This window comes from Suricata suricatta, chromosome 3, assembly GCF_006229205.1.
Source record: "Suricata suricatta isolate VVHF042 chromosome 3, meerkat_22Aug2017_6uvM2_HiC, whole genome shotgun sequence".
Taxonomy (NCBI): Eukaryota; Metazoa; Chordata; class Mammalia; order Carnivora; family Herpestidae; genus Suricata; species Suricata suricatta.
The window spans coordinates 143,129,748-143,149,572 of NC_043702.1; the positions used below are offsets into that span (position 1 = coordinate 143,129,748).

At 46.6% G+C, this 19,825-nt stretch overlaps 1 protein-coding gene across 1 annotated transcript; it reads left to right on the plus strand.

Annotated features, from left to right (window-relative positions):
- The first annotated feature begins 4,052 nt into the window (after window positions 1-4,052).
- C3H1orf116 (chromosome 3 C1orf116 homolog) lies at window positions 4,053-15,612 on the plus strand. Its single transcript, XM_029933123.1, has 4 exons — window positions 4,053-4,170; window positions 9,070-9,254; window positions 11,367-11,544; window positions 12,790-15,612. The coding sequence occupies exons 2-4, from the start codon at window positions 9,150-9,152 to the stop codon at window positions 14,349-14,351; spliced, it is 1,845 nt and encodes a 614-aa protein (XP_029788983.1). The 5' UTR covers window positions 4,053-4,170; window positions 9,070-9,149; the 3' UTR covers window positions 14,352-15,612.
- Window positions 15,613-19,825: the final 4,213 nt, after the last annotated feature.

The window sequence follows — 19,825 nt, forward strand, 5'->3', positions numbered from 1 at the left end:
CAGAAATATTAGATGTGTCTGTAATAAACAATATGGATGACTATATGAAAGAGAAGCATGTAGGGCCTGCTCATGAAGGTGTTTCTATGTCACATAGGGAGTTCAAATTTAGTCCTGAGTGCTATGAACATACACCCAAGAATTGAGAGGATCAACAACGCACATAATCTATAAACCCACCTATAGAATGGAAGATGTGAAACAAAACCCCTCTGTCGTCTCTTCACATCTTCAGTGGTCCACAACCCCATAACTAGTGCAGCCCTGAAGCCAAAATGAGAGGAGGAGCAGCTGCAATGATCTCACAGGAGATGGGGGCAGGGGATTGCTATGAAGCTTGGAGGCTGGATGAGAACAGGTACCAGTGATGTAATAAGCTGGCATGGGGAAAGGGGAGACAGAACATGTTGGGGAGGGGGAGCAAGATGAGCTCAATTTTGAACATGTTAAGATTTGACATTACTTACAATACTCACTGATCCTAAGAGATGACTTCAGCCCTCAAACTTCCATTAGCACTGGAAGGAAAAGGACTGCTGAATCCTTTTAATTTCTGCGGTAGGTGGGCCAAAGAGACACTGATCTCAAAAAAGAAAAAAGAAAAAAAATCTACCCCTAAGTATTACTTAATGATTAATTTCAGAATTTCTTCATCCACACCCACTTACTTAATTACACCCTTTAGTTCCCCTCTAATCATTTTAGGCTTAACACTAATACCACTTTGGTGCAAACTGGGTGATCTATTTGATGTCTTAATATGGCCTATCAATTCCATGGCTTACAGCCAAATTATAATCACCCTCATCTGAATACTTCCCCAGCTGTTTTCTCTTTAAAGCAAATTCTTGCTACTACTTGAGGAATAAAACCTTCCCTCTCCTTGATATGTTGGAAAAGTGCTCAGAGACCCAGCATACAGTATCACGCTCAATACCATGAACATAGTGGACACGTGTTTCTTAAGGATGGTGGTAATACATGTTCAAAGTAACTTCATTTTTCCTTTGGGGAGGAAAAGGAAGACACTGACAGGATGTGACTATAATATGAATGAATCAGTATCATGAATGGTTAGAATGGACATCTACAGTTATTTTGCAGAGAGTTCACCAATGACTATGGTACCTTGTGGTTTTGAATTAGTGTGTGTGTGTGTGTGTGTGTGTGTGTGTAGGAAAAAACACACTTGTCTAGGGGAAATGAGATGCCTCAATAGGAGGTTGTACTGAGAAAGGAAACCATAAACTAGCCTGTATCAGTCAAGGAGATGACTTGACATCTTCACAACAGCATACAGAAAGGAGAAGGAGGAAGGACATGGGTGAGTCAGGTGAACCAGACTGTACTTAGATTTCAGAGAGTCGGGTCATCAAACAGAAATTAATTGCTTTTCAACAAAAAACAACTACATACTTTCCTCCTCAAATGATGACCTACATCAACTACATAGCTTTAGTCTTTCAAGTGTTTCTGATTTTGGAAGGACTCTTTTTCCCCTAGTCCAGGCCTCCTTTCAACTCCCTTGGAACCTTTAGAGACTTGATATTTTTCCAAACAAAACCAAAAAAAGCAAAGCACAAAAGATTCCAGGGTAAAACATTTAAAGATAGTGAGAATGAAGAACACTAAATTCAGGACAGCAGTTCATTTTAGCAAGGGCATATGTGTGTTTTGAGGAGGTGGGACAGGAGGGAGGGGTAAAGCCTGTAAGTAACTTCAACTATAACATTCTATTTCTTTTTTTTAAATTTTTAAAACATTTATTTATTATTGAGAAACAGAGAAAGACAGAGCATGAACAGGGGAGGGGCAGAGAAAGAAAGACAGAATCTAAAACAGGCTCCAGGCTCCGAGCTAGTAGTCAGCACAGATCCCAATGTGGAGCTCAAACCCACAGAGTGTGAGATCATGACCTGAGCTGAAGTCGGACGCTTAACCGACTGAGCAACCCAGGCGCCCCTATATAACATTCTATTTCTTAAACTGGGTGTTGGTACAGTGGTGTTTGTTATGCCAGGGTCTCTGAAATATGTCATAATTTTCAGTAAGACATGTCTAAAAGGAAAGAAAGGGACAGAATGATCATTTTGTCTGTGTTCCTACTTCTACCTGTGAAAAGATGAGTCCTTCATAATTATACTACTTTTATTATAAACTGAAAAACTATGTTCACAAACTAGATGGTGCCTGCTATCATCTTTGAAGTTAATGCTCATAAGTCAAATTCATTTTTCTAGCAAATGTTCAAATCTCACACCTATGAAGCTGGATCAACTTCAGTGATTCCATCCGTGGGTGTGATTCTAGTTGCACTAAACCCCTGGTGTAGGGGTGCCTTTCCTGTTTTGTTACTACTGTGACATCATACATGTTTACATGATACATCACAAAGAGAGGTCATCACCCTTAAGTGCTCAGTCAGCTCCTTCCCCATATGCTGCTGATAGGGTACTTGATTATCCCAGGCTTCCTCAGTCCTCCTTCCTCCTCAACTAGTCCCGCCCCACTTCTTCTCTGTCTTGGCCCCAGGATCATTGTACTTCTTACTTCCTACCCAACCTTGTTCACAGGAAGAGAAAGGATGAATGCAATGTGTCACCTTGTTAATAAAGTTATAATAGCTATAGGACAAATGAGATGGGAAAGCTTTAATCTAATTGTTAGAAATAGACCTGCAAATTATCTGTGTATTTCACCTGGACTACTTGGGAATTTCTCCAAAATGGAGGCTGACTGGTATCATACTGACACAAAGCAAGCTTGGCGGCGTACTGCCTGAATTGAAATCCCTGCTCTGCTACTTCCCAGCTACATGATCTTGTGAAAGTTATTTAACCTCCCTGTAAAATTTGGATATTAATAGCACCTACTTTTTGAAGTTAAAATAAAGATTACATGGAATAATGCATGAACATGCTTAGCACTGCATAATCCCTAGTAAATACCAAGAGCACAATAAATGTTGGGGATCATTATGTGCATTGATTTTAATTTTTCTCCCTGCCCTTTTGGTATCATGGATAGCCTATATCCAGGAAAACCCAGCTTCCAGGCAAAAGTCCTTTCTGATAAACAAGGCCTCCATACCTGAAGGGAAGTTTTTTCCTGAAAGCAGTGATTTCTTCCACCTACTCCTGTCTCCCTGCTCTCTTCAGGTTGTTTTCACAGCAGATGCAAGGAATCTGCCTTTGGAAGGAGACAGGTTGCTAAGCTGGTTGGTAGCTTGTTTTGTTTTTATTTCTTAGTATTCATTGCCACCGTCCATGCACAGCTAAAAGAGATCAGAGACCCAAATGACAGCATGCATGTTCCCTCCTTCTAGGCCGTCCAGTCACTTTTTCCTCAGGACAGGGATCCCCTTGGGGGAGAAAATGGTTTCACACCCTCCATAAATAAATGAGTCCAAGAAGGTCATTGTCAAGCAGTGGGGCAAGAGTGTCCCAGCTCCAGCACCCCTGTGCTTAGACATCTTTTCCAGCAGTCCCGAGCAGACGTGCTAGTAGTAAGAGCTGCTAGGAAAACGCTTGAGGGCAAAAGTGCCTGTGAACAGCTAGAAAAGCTACTAACCAAACGGGCCACAATGGATCTTAACTTGGAAAATGCAGGGGAATACTTACCCTGAAGGGTAAGGGAGTGAAGGGAGGCAGCTCTAGGTAGAAAACCAAGTTTCAAACAGACATAGAAAAGGATACCGCCTGCCTGTGTTTCTTTATAGTGAAATTCTAAAATAGTATCTTTTGCCTACTCCCTCCTGGCTAACTCTCCTCTTCCAGCGTCAGCCAAAAGGAGTCTTCTCCATCCAGCCCTCCTATTCTTTTTCTTTTTCTTTTTTTTTTAAAGGGCTCTTTATTGGCTCTAACCCGGGAAGGGGAGGGCAAGAGATGATTGGCTACGTGAAAGCGGCCCCGCCCCGCCCATTCCCCCTCCCACACCCTCCCTACCTAAACAGCTGGAATGAGAAGCAGGGAGGGAGGGCTGGGATTGGCTATGAGTCAGTGGCTGGGTGGGGTGGGGCAGCACTGATGAAGCATTTACCTGTCCAGGTAAGACTGGAGGAGATCCGAAGAAGAAAACAGTGAAGGCTGGGGAAGCAGTCTCTGTCTCCGTCTCTGCCCTTTGAAATAAAAGGGTATTTCTTTCTTCTCTTCAGCCCCTCATCCAGTGAAGGTGAGTTAGTTAATCACTAACCAACTATTGCTTATTCTACAGCAAGAAGGGGTGCTTCGTGGGAAGTCAGGGCCACAGGATTGTGCGGAGCCCTGTACACACCAGCTAGGGGGCTTTCCTCTCTGTTCCCCAACTCTCTGAGCCCACTCTGAAATCAGAGTAGGCTGGTAGCTTCTGAAGATTGGAATATTTTTGTAGAGACCAAGGCCAGGATGCATTTTTTTTCATCTGCCTATTTAAGTTGGATAAGCACATTTTGCAGACAAGAACATAAAATGGGTTTGTTTTGGAAATTTCCATCTGTGAGTAATTGAAGTTGAGCTGTGATTTTGGAAAGGAATAGTTGGGAGCACAGGCAGTCAAAATGGGGGGCCACCCAGGGGAGAAGAGGGCCATGGTTTCTCTGTTGCATTTATAACAGGAAATTTGCCCATGGTTGTATCAACTCAATGTCTATATTTAAATAAAGGGTGCTGTGTGTGTGTTCAATAATGGTAGTGTGATAATGGAGCGCTCTGTGGACGTGTAAGGTGTGAGCTGTGCTTGTTCGTAAGGGGCTGTGAGGTTAGGAAAACTCCACCCCGGACTACCGGTTCACCTTTGGAAACCATGAATAACCTGGTTGCAAAATTGAGTTTCTTTGGTTTCAACTCAATTTTCTGACTTTGCCTGCTATTAGACACAGAGACTGGCAAACAAAAAGCTCCTCACCCACTATGCCAGGGCCTCACCCACATTAATATTTCACGGTAGTACCTCGGGTCTGGTAGGAGTTCTCAGTGCGGCTCAGGCCAAAGTAGTGGGGCTGAGTCCACAAAGAAGAGCCAGACCCCTGTGGGTAGCTTTGCTTTGTCCTCCTTCAGGTGTCCCAGTTGACTGTGTGGCAGGCTCACCTGCCCAAGGAAGCTGGATGTAGAAGTTGGTTCAGAGTAGCGAGTCAGCTCTCCATTTTCCCCCTTGGGGAGGGAAGGTGCTCTGGTCCCTAGCTTTGCCTCTTTTCCTCTTACTGCAGGAAACAGCGAAGTGGGAAGACACCCGCACCAGGCTCCCAGGGCCTGGCACATACAAGCCCTGAGCAAATATATTGTGCTTCCAGTCCTGGCAACTGGTGCTTTAGGTTTTAGCATAGCCCACACCACAGAACCAGCCCACCAAACTCACTGACTGAGGGCTGCCACAGATGGTGAACTTGTCGGCAATAAGATAGGCTGAAGTGTCAAACAAAGCTCTTCTGTGCAGAAGATGTTTCCATCCACCTTTTCCTGAAACCCACCTTGAAACAGGAGATTCTAACATTGACTAAACACACACCCAGAAACTTGCCCATGTGCTCATGGAGAAGGACATACACAGAGGGCAACTTTTAGTCTTCCTGGTGTTTTGCTTAGGATGTTCCTCAGCCCGAGGCATAGTTCTAGATAGTCAGCAAAAAGGAGAGATACTTGGTCAGAGAGATATAAGAAGTCTCTTTGACTAGTGGGGAGAGAGGTTGAGCTCTTGGAGGATATGGAGATGGGCTCAAGGAGGATGGTGACAAGAGGACCTTGGGTCTATTTAGAAGGTAGAGAAGCCAAGCAGGAATGGGGCTGGAGCCCTGCCCCTGCCCCATGCCAGAACTCCAAATGCTATTTATTTACTCTCCTCCAAGACTTGGCCGGTTTCAGTGAAGCAGTTAATATTTAACATGCTTTTGCATGGGTGACCCTGACTATAGGCTGTGCATATGTCTTCACCCATTTCCTCCTCCTCTCAGATCCCCCAAAGAGGTCAAGGGTTAAAAGAAACGACACTCTCACCTTGAACGTTTTGCTTGTTTCACGGGCTTCTTATCAGGTCAAAATACCTCAAGTTTCGATGGCTGCCCTGAAATAGCCCCTGAGTTTCAAGGTTGTAAAGTTGGTGGATTGAAACGCAGCATCCAGGGCAGGCCAGAGTGAGAGAGAGTGGGAGGCTGGAAGAAGAGAAGACTCTTACAGCTCATAGTCTTTGGATCAGAAGACTAGGTGTGGAGCTGAGACATAAGCACTGGTCCGACGTTGGTTTCAGGCTCAGATTCACCTCTGCGGTGATTACGTTGTGCCCAATGACATGATCTTCAGTGGTGTTTGGTTGCATTTGTTTACTCTGGAAATGTCTGATGTTGGGACAAAAAGCTGGCCTGGCAGCGTAAAGCTGAACCAGATAATTTAGAGGGTTTAAGGTGTGAAGTAAAAGGAGAAAGGCGATCTAGGGCTTTTAGAGTTTGGTTAGGAGTAGCCAGTGTCCCTTCTTTAGGTAAAATGTGGCCCTCTTGCATCTCTGGGATGCCTTCTGGCGGGGCCGAAATCCACGGGGCCCTGTATATACAGTTATAGGTCATTTGCTACTTCCCTGAGGAAGCGCAAGTAGAATGAACCCCAGATCACTCCTAGGTCAAAGAAAATATCACATCTTGCCTAAGTTAGCAGGTTATTTTGAAGATCTAATTGGTATATCTGAAAGTGTAAGCTAGACCATGCCATGTTTTTTTTTTTATTTGAAGCAGTGCTATTTATATTATTTCTCTCCCAGCTACTTTAGGCTTTCCTTAATTCCAAAATAAATTGTGATGGGCTGCCCTGGGAGGAAGAGAGGCTAGCAGTCCATCAAAGAGTCTGAAGAGTATTTGGAAGAACGGGGTAGTAATTGTCCTGGAAAGGAAGAGGCATCATTTGGTCACCCATTCACAAAGAATATTGTATTAACTACAGTGATTAACACAGTATTAATATTTATTGCCCAGATTTTAATAAGAAAACTGGAGGCAAAAACTAGACCCTTACTTAGGTTGACACTGACTGCTTTGGAAGCAATACCTTTGTCTTATAAAATTTTGTCTGCCCCATCCTGATTAGATGCTCATGGCTGTTGGTTTAGCTAAAGCCATTGCCCAAATTCTACTGAGTCGTATATTCTCAGGGAAATAAAATACTTAAGGAAGAGTTTACAATAATAGAGTAACAACAACAACAACAACAACAACAAAGAGGTCTTCCAACAGCTTAACTCAATAGATACTAGAACAGATGACAAGCTTATTCATCCAGGATTTTTTGAGTGCCTTCTGTGTGCCTAAGCTTATGAGAAATGGACCTCTTTTGCTGTAATGGCCTCAGCCCTACAGAATGTTAGGGATGAGTTGGTACCTTCTGAATCTAACCTGTCATGAATGGAGTGGATAGTTGAGGAGATTGACCTTCATCCACGTGACTTTTCATGTTTCTGTTTCTTTGGGGTTCTGGGTACTGGGAAAGAAACCTCATGAAGAAGACTTAAGAGCTATCTTACCCTGAGTTGATTTGTCACTGGGCTTCTTTGGTGTATCTGTCCCCTCTTGTCCTATCCCTATTTCCTGAGAGGATCTGGACCCTTATAAACTCCGTGTATCTGACTCATTAGGATTTTTTCCTCTTTTTTTCCTGTTGTCCTGCCCCTCCCTACCTGCCCCACTCACCCCCCCCCACAAGCAGCCTTGTGCTGGTTGGTTCTACAGGATTGGTAAGCTGACTCACCCAGCATAGCCCAATCCTGACTTGAGAGTGGAAGAAGTTATGGGCAGAGACCAAAGAGACAACCTCCCTGGAATCCCAACCCCAGGTTCCAAGAACTCAAAAGAACACATTTTTTTCTAGGACATTTTACTTAGTGTGTGGGGGGTGGGGGGTAGGTTTAGGAAAGGTGATAGAAAACATAGCATGGTGTCACAGGAAAAATAATAGATTCAGAATCAAACTGGATTCTAATCCTAGCTCTCCCCAAACTCCCTATTTGAACTTGGAACTGGCTTTTAAACTTCATTCTTCCAGAATTTTATTTCAACATAGGAGAGTCATCTCTCACCTTTCCAGACCTTGGTATTTTCAGAAGGAAGATAGTATCTCCTTCCTTTGCTATTACTATTGACACAATGAACTTGAAACTCTTTTTCCCTACGAGCTGGAGTTGGGAGAAACCTACGCAGGATATTTCTCTTGTTCATTTGACAAAGGTTAGGGGACCTTGCTTGAAATAAGTGCAGCCTCAGAGTGGGTGGTACACAAGAAGGAATCTGGGTTTGGATCAGCCTCTGTGAGTTATGTGTGAGGCTCCCAGACCAGGGAGAGCATGGTGGCTCAGGTGGTGGGGGACTGCTGTGATAATGTTGATGCTATTGGTTATGATAGCAGCAAATAGTTCCTGCACAGAGTGTTTCACGTGGAGTGTTTCAGTATATGTTCGTGACAACCCTATGTGGTTGGTGCTATTGAGGGCCCTGTTCCCTCTCTCCCATGTAACCCAAATCCTTCTTTTCTAAACTCTTGTTCCTTGGGTGAGTTTACTTTGATCCTCAAAGGAACTTGTCTTTTTCTTACTACAAGAACAGTAGCAGTTAGTCATTTATTCATTGGCTATTTACTTCCAACTAAGCTGTGCAAACTGTTCTCATTTAATCCTTACATTAACCCTACTTGATGAAAAAAAAAAACAGAGTCAAAGAGTAATTTGCCTCAGGTCACATAACTATAAATGCAAGCAGGATTTAAATTCAGATCTGACTTCCTCCAGAACCCATGCTATTAACCCCTTCCTATTAATTGTAGTCATGGAAATGTAGGCTAAGCTCCCTGGTTCCGAGAAACAAGCAGCTAGGAAAAGTATGGAATTCCCTCTCTGACTAGACTGCTTCTGCACCTGCTGAGTCCGTTTTTCTGCATGTGTGTGAGTCTGCTTCTGTGCCCTTCCACGCAGGCTGGGAGGTGTGGGGACCAGCCGTGCACGGCCCCTTCCAGCTCTCTGCTTGCTTGGTGTCCCTGCTGCCATGCTGCTCCAGGGCCTGGGCAGAGCCTCACCGGAGAGCCTCAGCTCGGCTCACACACATGGCTTTGATTCTTCTCTTTTCAGGCCGGCTTGGGACATTCTTCACTTCCCTTCGCTTCCCCTCTGGGAGCCCCTTTCACCGCCCCTGCACCTTGCTTCAGGCGATGCCCAAGAGCGAGCTGTGGCCAGCGGGGCCTGGCTCAGAACCCGTGACCCGCATCGGCAGCTGCGACAGCATCATGAGCACCGTGTCCACCCGCTCTGGATCTGTACGTACTCTCTGTCCTGCAGCCCGCCCCCCTGCTTCTGTCTGCGCCCGTCCCGTCCTGCCCTGCCCTGCCTACCACTGGCCTGGCTGCTCCTTCGCTTTCATCTTCCTTGTCAGAGAGTGAATCATACCAGTTGGTATTTCTGCCTTTGAGTCACCCAGGTTCTCTAGAGAAAGGGTGGGACAATCCCAAAGAGCAATAAGACGTATGAGACGCTCCTGGCTTTCGTTCACTGGGGGCTAAGTTGAGGTGAGAGCGAGGTCCTGGTGGAAACCAGATGGCAGATCACCATAGCACTCACATTCCTGAAGCCTCCTGCAGCAAGCAGCATGCCTTCAATCTTCTACAAAGATCACAGAGAACAGAGTAATTAGGAGCCTGGGTTCTAGAGCTAAGTTGGTCTGAGTTCTCTATCTATAAGCTCTATGGCCTTGGGCAAATGATGGAATTTCTGTAAGCTTCCGTCTCCTCCATTTTAAGGTGGGATATAATGTAAACACCGAATTCTTGCGGGGAGTGAATGAGATGCATATAAAACACAAAACACTCAGCACAAGCCTCTGTGTAGAAAAGAAATAGCCTTATCTATGAGCATAGATTCAGAGTCATCGTGTTTAACTATTTGTAAGTGGCATGTAACCAATCGTAACTTTTCTGGGAATGAATTGAAGTCTCAGTTGTTAAAAGGCTGGTGTGAAAGAATAAATCTGCCCTATGTCCAAATGTAAACATTCTTTTGCTGTTGGTGTTCATCGCAAACCCTTGAGAATTTATACTGTATTGCTCTATGTCCTATAGAGGTACTTAAAGAATTTAAGGATTATGAGGATCTCTACCAAATGTCAAGGACTATTAATATAGCCAGTGAGTTTTGATATGTAAAAATGGAGTAGAAAAAGCAGCGCGCGCACACACACACACACACACGCACACACACACACACACTCCTTTGATGGGTCAGCCTGACAGATGGCTTTTTAAGGAGTCAGGGGAGCTAATGGGGTTATTCCAATAACCATCTCCTAGGATATATTTAGGGCTGTCTCAAATCTTTCCTGGCCATCTGAATGGGTCTGGAGAATATATAACTCTAAAGTATCTCAAATACTAGGAAAAGGAGTGAGGGATGGATACCAAGAGGGAACTCAAGCCAAATTTCTTACATTTCCACTTGCCCTTTTGGTTTTCCCTTTAACCTGAAACTTTAGAGAACAACTGTTCTATAGATCTTTCTGGCCTTTCTGACCATGGGCAGTAACTATTTCAATTGGCTGTGACACTTCTCCCCAAATACCCCTATGTGCTTTTTCATCATGACAATTATTTACTTTAATATCTACTCGATATTTCACACTAAGTTGCTTTCCCTTCCTCCCATACCCATCCAGTTTCTCCACCCTACCCCCTCAAGTTAATATTTGCTTAAGAAATGCACACTTATTTGAATGTTAGCCAGAGCTAAATGCCATCAAGAAAGTAAATACACAAACGGAAAAAAAAAAATCCTGTATGGAATGCATTTCAAAGTCAAGTGTAAATTATTTAGTAAATTTATCTGTGGCCAGTCGTACCACCGTTCCCACTGGCCTGATAGCCAGTGGTTGGCTGAGTTTCTTGTTTGCCTTCCTACTGTCCTTGACATACCAGATCAAGTGTGCAAAAGTAGTTTGAAAAGTTAAAAACAATACCGTTCAAGTTTAAGGTCAAACCATTAGGTTGCCCATATAATTCAGAGCTAAATCGGAAACATGTAGAGGGATATGCTTGATGCAGGTCACACAGAGGAACTGACATTAAAACCCGGGCCTGCTTCTGACCTGTTCCTCTAAGCATTCCACCCAGGACTGGGTGAAAAAGGCCCATTGCCATCTGCCTGCCCAGCACTAGGTGCTAGTGGGCCCACAGCCGCCAGTCTCCACCCCATCTGGTGCCTGCAGTTTCTTAGGAGACAGACACCTCCCGCAAGTTTGCGGAGTCCCCTTCTGGAAAGGTTTCCAGCCCTTCAGCATTCCTTCCAGACATAGGGTGGTTCTCAGCCCCACCAGTTTCTGTGGAGCTCCCTCTCACAGCTCCCTCTCTCCCTCTCTCTCTGTCCTCCACGCCTCATTCCAGAGCGACAGCAGCTACGACTTCCTGTCCGCTGAAGAGAAGGAGTGTCTGCTCTTCCTGGAGGAGACCATCGGCTCACTGGATGCTGAGGCTGACAGCGGACTGTCCACTGACGAGTCTGAGCAAGACACAACCCCCCGTGACCCCCGAGCACTTCCCGTAACTCAGCCTGCTCTTCAGGGTAAGAGAGACCATCTGGGGTGGCACCACTAGCAAACCCAGAAAGCCAGGACATTCTTGTGGCTCCTTTGAGCCCTGTTTGTCCTCTGTTCTGAGGGTCATAGGCAGAAGGAACAACAGACTCCTCTCCACACCCCTGGCTAGAATAAAGCCTTGGAGAGGAGAGACTGTGGTCAAGGTAGCTTCCTCTGTCTTTCTCTGAAGTATCAGAGGCTTGGGAGGGAAAAGTGTTTGACTAGTTCCTGTTCTCTCTCTCAGAGGAATTCTGAAGAGACATGACTGCAGAGGTTCATGGGAGGGGTTCTGGGTGGTTGCTCTGGGGACACAAAGTGAGTCTGGAGAGCTAATCTGGATGCCTCAGGAGGATGAGGCTGCAAGAGATAAAAGGGAAGGGCCCCCTTAACTTCAGTGGGTGGCACCACAAGGCTCTTGTGAGACAGGGTGGAGAGCCAGTGATACTGAAGCTCAGTAGAAGGGGGACAGGATGGCACATGAGTGTGGCCATGGGAATGGGGCCATACGTCCCAGGGTGAGGGGGGGCACTTTACTCTTGAAGACAGCCCCACTGGTGTCAAGACTGCAATCATCTATTTATTCATTTAGCAAATATTTACTGACAATGTGTTAGAACCTCCATGGAGATAGAGCCATAAATGGGGACAAAGGCTTCACTGCTCCCTGAGACTGATTCCCTGGTTTGTGGGCCTGATGCACCTGCCTAGCTTGCTGGAAGGAAAGAGCCCATGTCACCCTTTGGTGTGGGGACAGCTGTAGTCATTCCAGAATCATTCAGGTGTTTGTAGAAAGTGAAGGTGGAAGAAGGCAGGTGTCTGGTCAAATCAAGAGTAAATCTGCTGTTCATGCTATTTGTGTTCAGTGCTGCCACTGGACTCGATTACTTGGGAGCCCCGAAATAGCTAGAGGGAATCTCTCCCCAACCCTGTGCTTCTGTAGAAGCTTAGGAAGAGCCCGAGTCAAGGACATGGAGTTAGGTGGGGGCTGCTCTTTCCCCAACCATCGTGGAAAAATAATCTTAGGTTGAAGGGAATCTGCTCATATCCATCTGTCAGTCTGAATGATACTCACACAACAGGGCGGCTCCTTTAAGAGCAAAGAATCAACAAAAAGCAAAACCCATTGCTAAATGGAGTGGAGATCAGAGTTCAGGAAGTATTTGCTTTGCCCTGGGCAGCAGGGTTCTCACCTGTGTCTACTCTTCTCTGCCCATTCTCTTGGGCCCTCACAGGATATCCAGGGGAGACAACTGTTCCACACGGACCGGAGCCAAGGAGAGGGACTCAGTCCAGCTCACCCCTGCTTGAGCCCCAAGGCCTGGGCCTCAGGTCTGGCTCCCGTAGCCTTCCCAGAAATATCCACATCGGCAGCAAGCAGGACCTCGGGGAAGGCACCACCCAGACGAGTAGCCACATCCCGGGCAGACCTGAGGGGCCTGTCCTAGAACCCAAGAGAGAGCAGGCCAGCCAAAGAAGGGAGCCCCTCAAGGCTCCCGCTGGTCCCCCGACGCCTGCCCCTGAGCTGGGCACGGTACCCATCCCCCCACCAGAGGCCTTTCGGGACACCCAGCCAGAGCAACGTGGGGAAGGCGGCCTGCCCACGGAGCCAGGGCCACAGAGCCATACGCCCCGGCTCCATTCATCACAAAGCCCCCAGGAGAAGGAGACTTCTTCAGAGGCCATGTCCCAAAAAGCCACCGAGAAAAGCTCAACAGGGGGACCAGAGCAGCCTCAGCCTCCTCCCGCCATGTCATCTCAGAGTATGAGAGCCGAAGATGCTCCCATCCCTTCTGGGGGGGACCCGAGTGCCCGGCTGGCGCCCTTCACAGCTCCTAAGCCCCGGAAGCTGCCACCCAATATCATTCTCAAGAGCAGTCGAAGCAGTTTTCACAGTGAGCCCCACAACTGGTTGTCTCGCCACTCTGAGACCACCCCGGGAGACTCCAGCCCAGCCTCCTCCTCGCTGCAGGAACAGAAGAAAGCGCGCCGAGAGGCCCTGGAGAAGCTGGGGCTACCCCAGGACCAGGATGAGCCTGGCCCCCACTTAAGTAAACGCACCACCTCCACCCGGCTCAAGGAGACCCAGGCCCAGGCCCCTTTCCCGGCTCCAGCTCTGGCTCAGCTGACACGGCCTGCTCAGAACACAGCCGCTGCACCTGCTGGAGGGAAGGCTCCGGCTCCCACTCTGACTCGGGGACCTTCTCCAGTGAAGGCTCCGGCTCCAACTCCAGCTCAGGGTCCTTCTCCAGGCAAGGATTTGATTCCTGCCCAGGAGCCCACTCCAGGCAAGGTTCCGGCTGCCAAATCCATGCCAATTCCTATCCCAAAGGCCCCTGGGGCAGGTGGTCCCTTGACTCAGCCAAAGCCAGACTCAGGGCTGACTCTCCAGGAGAGCAACATCCCCGGCCTGAGACAGATGAACTTCAAATCCAACACTCTGGAGCGTTCAGGAGTGGGGCTGAGCAACTACCTCTCAGCTGAGAAAGACCCCAGCCCCAAAACCAGCAACTCTCTGGGCAAGGGCTCCTTCTTGGACAAGATGTCTCCCAATGTCTTGCGTAACTCGAGGCCCCGGCCTGCCTCCTTGGGCACGGGGAAGGACTTTGCAGGGATCCAGGTGGGCAAGTTGGCTGACCTGGAGCAGGAGCAGAGCACCAAGCGCCTGTCCTACCAAGGACAGAGCCGCGACAAGCTGCCTCGACCCCCCTGTGTCAGTGTCAAGATCTCCCCAAAAGGTGTCCCTGATGAGCACAGAAGGGAGGCTCTGAGGAAGCTGGGACTATTGAAAGAATAGTCACTGGCCACCAGCATGGCCCCGCCATCCCTGCCTCGCCCTCTGCCGCACAGGGGGCTCAGGTCCTCTCCCACTCAACAGCTCAGGGCTTGGACAAGGGTGAACTTCTTTCCAGTGCTTACCTCTCTCTGAGGCAAAGAGGGGGAAGAGATTGGATTCCAGCATACACATATGTTTATGTTCAGAGTGGTTGTGTCAGTGAGTGTCTGCCCAAATCATCCTGAAGATGATTTTCACAAGATGGTGTGTGTGTGTGTGTGTGTGTGTGTGTGTGTGTGTGTACTATAGGTTGTATATATCATTGAAGCTATTTATATGACACAAGGAGTCAAGGCTCAGAGTTCTGCTTGTGTTGGAGATTTTCTTACACTGAGTAGAGTTCAGCCCAGCCAGAACCGAGGGGAGAGGGGGGCTGAGCTCGAGGGAAAAAAGGTCAGATGAGACAATGGATGTGCCAGGGACATTAGGCAAATGCAGCATCCTGTGAAATGTGGGTCTCCCAGAATCCCCGTGTGGAAGGAGACTGGCTCATACCTTTCAGGATCCCTCTCTTGGTTCTGACCTTCTGGACAAGAGCCAGAAGGAGTAGGTCTGTCATCTTCTACTCAGTCCCAAGGGTAGGACAGACACATCCCTGTAGCTAAAGCTGTTGACTGAGATCAGAAGAGCTCTGGTTGGCCTGAGAAGGCAAGACAGTGACCACACAGCACAGTCCACGGGGGAGGACCCCTGTCCACAGGCTTGATGAATCGATAATAACCCGTGCAGTGGTCCCTGACTGGGACATCCCTATTCTCCTGCTCCCGCTTTCCGCCTGCATGTGACTGACCCCAGGGCCAGGCCAACACTGAGATGGGAGTCTGAGCCCAAAAGCTTTCTAAATACCAAAGAACTGTTTGAGGCCTTATCTACGCTAATGCACGTAGTTTTTTTTATGTTTCTACGGGAAGGTAACACAACATTCTCTGCTAGTTACTCATAGAATATCAGAGCTGGGAGGAATCTTAGAGACAAGACTCTCGTGACCCACGCTGCTGGGGAAGGGAAGGGACTCATCTGCGGTCACTGTGCCATTCAGTGACAGAGCAAGGACTCTGGCTCCTCATTCCATGCTGCCTGCTGCCTCCCTCAAGCAGTACTTTTGTACATCCACACAGCACTCTGAGGATCGGTAGTCACTACCAAAGGCTCAACCCTTAAAGCCCTTCAAGATCCTAAAGTGTCTTCTGAAACATCAGACATTAAATGTTGTTCAAGACCATATTGAGTGTTGTTTTTTCTACCACGTCTTTGGAAAGTAGCAATATAGTAACTTATTTATTAATCCAAATTCCCTGACCACTTTGTGCAACTTGAGAAAATGCCAAAAGAGAGAAATGTGAGTAGGTGTCGCAGGCTTGTGGCTACAGGCTTGGAAGTTAGACACAGCTAGACATGACCCCTGCTTCCCCTCAGGAAATAAATATTATTCATGGCTGTGGCTGGCGTCTTAGGATCCCCAGATGTGAGGGGCAGATAAGGGAAACTGTTGTTGGGAGGGTGCCCTTTGGGTCTGCTGAGCATATCTGCACTGTGTCCTTAGGGACCCAGAACTGTCAAAGCATGGTATTTCTAAAAATGATGGAAAGATTAAGGGAGGACTACAAATGGCTCCACCCCATCATGGTATGTGGGACGTGGGTGTGACAGTTTCTGTATACTCTCTCATGCACACACCCAAAACCCTGGTGTGTTCCTGGCCCTGGTAAAGACCTGGTCTGTCAGAGCTGATAGGGACTCGCACAACTGGCCAAGTCATCCATACCTTATTACAGACTCCTCTGAAGAGAGCCCCTTCCTGCAGGACTGGTTTGACATGCTGTCTTTGATTGAACTGCTTCATATGTATATTTCAAGACAACCTAGGAATGACCACTTAATGTTTTTAAATTGCCCTAATTAATAGGGAAACGTGGTGCTACCTATAGAGTAAGATTTGGTAAGAAACTGAGGCTCTAGCATCAACACAAGGCTGATCAACACAGGTGGGTCAGGAGTACCTCCTCTTAAATCCTCGCTCCCTGGTAAAGGTGATATCTCTCAAACAAAACGAAGTCACACACAACTTGCCTTTTCAACCCTCTCCCTTATCTAATGACATGCCCATTTTCCCAGCAATTCCCTTGTCACTTCCCCATATGCTTGCCCTTCAAAGGGCATATCTTGCTCTTAGGATGGTCTTTGGGATTCAAGAATAGGATAATAAACCCAAACCCAGCTGTCTTCATCTTTGAAGAGGGGCAAGGGAACACTTGTAGGGACATCTACCATCCTGAAGTTGACACTAGAGCCCCCGAGGAGTTTTATCTACCCTCTTCCATCCATATAGGATTGCTCTTCATTCAGCTTGAACTGGAGGTAAGAGCGGGGCCATTGCTGTTGTTATCTCTCTTTTTGAAAGATTTTGGATGGCAGTTTATAAAGGTCATTCATTTGATTTTAAAAACCCATGTGACAGTTCTACTTCCACTTGGCCTTGTAACTCTGCCATACCCTGCTGCAGTCTTGCTGTGACTAGGAACAAACTACCAGCCAGATAGAGGAGCTGGCTTCTCCTCGCATGGTGGGATATGTGCCCTTAAGTGTGTTGACCACTGCTCCTCTGAATCACCACTCACGTGCTTCCCTGGGAGCTCTATACTCCGTCCGACCCGAGGTGGTAGGGCTATGTCCCTGGGATGGGTCCAGTCTCCTCCTAGGTGCTTCCCTCCATAGTGGGAAGTATGGTCTGGCAGAGGCCACCCTGCACCCTGACATTGCACAGGTGTGCAGAGCAGGTGAATGCGTGGAGAGCAGGCCCTACCTGATGCTATGAGTTAAAGCTGGAGGTGGGATTTAAGAGTCCACAAGATGTGTGAGTGTGGCCAATCCATCTCTTGATCCATGATCATATGTGTAAGAAGAGAAGGAACATCCTGTCAGAACATGAAGCTCATAGACTAGAGGAGGCAGCCAGGGGATGGACAGGAGAAATCATGTCCATCTCAGAATTTAAGAAGGAATGAGGCTATAATGCTTCCAGGCTCTTTTCTTCACGTGAGTGACTATAGAACATATAGGTCAGGCTCAATTGGACATCCATCACTCATCAATCAGGGAAACCTGGGGCTGTCACTTTAACTTTCTAGACCTCAGATTTCTTATCTGTAAAGTGGGGATAATAATACTATCCTTTCAACATTGCTGAGATGAACAAGTGATATAAAATATGTAAAGCTCAGTGCTTAACATAGTCTGGGTACTCAGCGAATAATAGTATTGTCTTCTGCATCTTATTTCTTCCTTCTCAAGGAGGGCAAACGAAGACAGGGTTGGAAGCCAAGAGCTCACCCAATTCAGCTCTGAGAAAAAATGGGAGCGATCTTGCTGTAAGTAAAAGTCCAATGTACCAACTGGGCTTTGGCACACCCTCCAGGTGACTCAACTTCACCCATGCCAGGTTGTCTGGAATTTGGAAAGAAAGGATCAGTGTGAATATGGTGTTTGTGTCTCAGGGAAGCCAGCTTCTCTATTTCCAAAGCCAGCTTCCAATTTGTCATCAGTGTCTTGTTGCCCATGATCATATAGTTTACGTCTTTTGGTTTCCTTCAACATCCTTTTGCTGTGCGGTTCAGTGAACTATATGCTGTGCTATAGTTACTCATTTAAAAAATTTTTTTAATGTTTTATTTATTTTTGAGAAAGAGAGAGACAGAGCATGAACGGGGGAGGGGAAGAGAGAGTGGGACACACAGAATCAGAAGCAGGCTCCAAGCTCTGAGCCATCAGCACAGAGCCTGACATGGAGCTCGAGCCCACAAATATGAGATCATGACCTGAGCCAAAGTCGGAGGCTCAACTGACTGAGCCACCCAGGCACCCCTAGTTATTCATTTTTAAAATGGAGAAAAAGAATAAACATATATAACAGAGGGGGATGATGGCTCAAATATATTTGAGATGACTCAAATAGAGACTAGAAAATGTTTCAAGCATTTTCTCGATAAGGTAGGCATCTTTCAGAAATGAATGAGGCATAAGTTGGCAGGAAACAAGAAGGTGTATTGGATGACTCCTCAGATCCCTTCTAATATAAGGGCCCAGTGAACTGCAGGAGTCATTGCCATCATCATCATCATCACTACCACCATCATCATCATTGTCGTCAGTGACCCTTAGCAAGAGAGGTAGAAGCAGGTGATGTTCTAATTCCAGGCTGCCATTCCCTCTTGCTCATTGTCTATCTGGATCATCTGGATCATTGCCCTTATTCAGCACTTGCCATATATCCAGGGTTCAAAATAATTTGAAGCAGAATGGTATCCTGGCAAAGCTCTGGACCAGATGAGCTTTAGTGAGTCACTTCATCTCACTCATAAAATGGGGAACTTGGACTGAACTCTTAGATCCATGCCAGCTCTGAAACATATGTTAAAATGAGTCCAAGCAACTTAATGAGAATGATAAACACCCTGCCAAAAATAATCACAATATAGTCTAAGATAAAAGATACCTCATAGAACCTGAGATCTGGAAGGAGCATTTTAGATGATCTAATCTAACCTCCCACTCAAAAAGGAACTATGTCTGTAAGTCGATGTAGATGTACTCAGAAAGGTGTATGTATGGGTAGATGGAGGGATGGATGAAGGGTGGATGGGTAAATGGACAGATGGGTGGATGGATGGAAGGGTGGATGGATGGATGGATGAACAGATGGACAAATGGATGGGTGGGTGGGCAGATGGATGGACAGGTGGATGGAAGAATAGGTGGCTGGGTAGATGGAGAAGGGAGGGGAGAGAAACATATTGTGGACAAGAGTACAAGCTTAGGACTCAGGCTGCCAGGCACCCTGCACCTCAGTTTCCTTTTCAGTTTATTTTTTATTCCTTTAACTTCCTTTGTTGTGTGGCTCAGGGAACTATATGGATTCTACAGTTACTTAGTTTGAACATGAAGTATAAAGGAAAAAAGAACTTATAATAGGAATGAACCTTATAGAAGCAGTAATAATACTTACCTTTTGCAGTTGTTATAAAAATAGAATCAAATGAGATAATACATATGACACACACTTAGCACATTGTTCAAAAAATGGAATCTATTAACATTCTTATCATATACATATGTAATTCAGACGCCAATGGGTACCCTTGAGAATTGGACTAATGTTAGCATACACTTAAGTTACTCAGCCTGGAACAGTCAAAAACCTCCAATTTCCAGAATCTCCTTCAGGCAACCTGCTCAAGTATGATGCTGTGTTCTCTCCATCTGGGTGTGCTGCTCCAGGGCCTCCCCTCTCTGCCTGCCCTCCTACTCCGTGTGCGGTGGCCTCATTTCACCCTCACTGTCCCCACTCCCAGCAAATTAATCAGACCCAACCCCGACCAGACTCAAAGCCCAGGCTTTTCATTGATTCTCATAGGAAATCAAGTTACTTGAAGCATTTT